The 1,830-nt window shown below is 59.1% G+C and overlaps 1 protein-coding gene across 1 annotated transcript in view; it reads left to right on the top strand.

The window, feature by feature from the left end:
- Positions 1-206: 206 nt before the first annotated feature.
- LOC107199121 (ankyrin repeat domain-containing protein 1-like) overlaps positions 207-1,830 on the top strand; it is a 7,011-nt gene continuing 5,387 nt past the window's right edge. The window contains exons 1-2 of the mRNA XM_015616458.3: positions 207-816; positions 1,192-1,279. Of these exons, the coding sequence (XP_015471944.2) occupies positions 1,192-1,279 (88 nt within the window). The 5' untranslated portion in view covers positions 207-816. The remainder of the gene's footprint in view (positions 817-1,191; positions 1,280-1,830) is intronic.

Here is a 1,830-nt window from a genome sequence, read left to right as displayed (position 1 = left end):
TCCCGCTCTTTTTCTCCCCTCACGTTTCCCGCTCTTTTTCTCCCCTCACGTTTCCCGCTCTTTTTCTCCCCTCACGTTTCCCGCTCTTTTTCTCCCCTCACGTTTCCTGCTCTTTTTCTCCCCTCACGTTTCCCGCTCTTTTTCTCCCCTCACGTTTCCTGCTCTTTTTCTCCCCTCATGTTTCCCGCTCTTTTTCTCCCCTCACGTTTCCCCTTGCACCCTTTTTGTCCCCTCACGTTTCCTGCTCTTTTCCCCTCACCTTTCCTTCTGTTTCCTCTCCTCACATTTCCAGCAGCCCAGAGCTGCACCCAGCGCTGGAGGAGCCCCAGCAGTGCCAGCACAGGGGGACAATCCCTGTCCCCATGGCTGGGACAGCCCAGGTGCTATCCTGGACACACCAGCCCATCCCCAGCACCTTTCCCAGTGGGAATATCCCTTCTCCCAGCTCTCACCCTTTGAGAGAATATCTCACCCACAGCTTCAGGGTGGACACAAACATCTCCTTCCCTCAGCGTCATGGGGAAAATCCCTCAGCTCTGGAATCATGAGGGATTGGGATCCAGGGGTGGTTCATGGGGCTGTGTCCAAGCCTTTCTCTGCTCTTGCACCCCATAGAAAGCCCTCCACCTGCTCCTGAAGCACTCGGCCGATGTCAATGCCCGCGACAAGCACTGGCAGACACCGCTGCACGTGGCCGCGGCCAACCGGGCCACCAAGTGCGTGGAGGCCCTGGTGCCCCTGCTGAGCACCGTCAACGTGGCTGACCGCACCGGGCGCACGGCGCTGCACCATGCCGTGCACAGCGGCCACCTCGAGGTGCGCCTGGAGTGTGGGGTGGCAGCCATGGGTGGGCAGGGACAGGGGTGGGCAGGGACAGGGGTGGGTCAGGCTATAGGGACACCAGAGTGGCCCCAGATGTCAGGGTGGGCAGGAACAGGAATGGGCAGGGATGTTGGAGCGGACAGGAACATCAAGGTGGACATTGGGGTGGGCAGGGACAGGGATGGACTGGGACATTGAGGTGGGTCAGGGGACAGAGGTGGGCAGGGACAAGGCTGGGCAGCAGGGACATTGGGGTGGGTCAGGGACAGGGGTAGGCAGGGATGGGGTGGGTCAGGGGACAGGGGTGGACAGGAACCGGGGTGGACAGGGACAGGGATAGCCCTGCTCATGCTGTCCCACCCCCCATAGATGGTGAACCTGCTGCTCAACAAAGGCGCCAGCCCCAGCACGTGTGACAAGAAGGACCGGCAGCCCCTGCACTGGGCGGCCTTCCTGGGTAGGTGTTCCCTGCTGGTTTCACCTCCCCATCTTCCTCTCCTGCTCTCCCATCCCTTCTCTCCATCTCTCCCGTTCTTCCTCTCCACCTCTCCATTCCCTCTCCCTTCATTCCAAATCCCACTCAGATTCCCTTTGGGCTCTTCCATTTTCCCGCATCTCTCTTGTGTTTCCCATCTCTTCTGTGTTTCCCATCTCTTCTGTGTTTCCCCATCTCTCTGGGGTTTCCTGTCTGTCCCATGTCCCAGTCTCTCTGGTGTTTTCCATCCCTGTCCTTGTCCCTCCGGTGTTTCCAATCCCTGTTCCCATCTCTCCGTTGTTTCCCACCCCTGTTCCCCCATCTCTCCAGTGTTTCCCATCCCTGTTCCCATCTCTCCGTTGTTTCCCATCCCTGTTCCCATCTCTCCATTGTTTCCCACCCCTGTTCCCATCTCTGTGGTGTTTCCCACCCCTGTTCCCCCATCTCTCCAGTGTTTCCCATCCCCTGTTCCCATCTCTCCGTTGTTTCCCATCCCTGTTCCCATCTCTCCGGTGTTTCCCATCCCTGTTCCC

The sequence above is a fragment of the Parus major genome, unplaced genomic scaffold, assembly GCF_001522545.3.
Source record: "Parus major isolate Abel unplaced genomic scaffold, Parus_major1.1 Scaffold443, whole genome shotgun sequence".
NCBI classification, from domain to species: domain Eukaryota; kingdom Metazoa; phylum Chordata; class Aves; order Passeriformes; family Paridae; genus Parus; species Parus major.
Note: the sequence above shows the minus strand (reverse complement) of the source record. Positions and strands in the feature narration are given on the sequence as shown.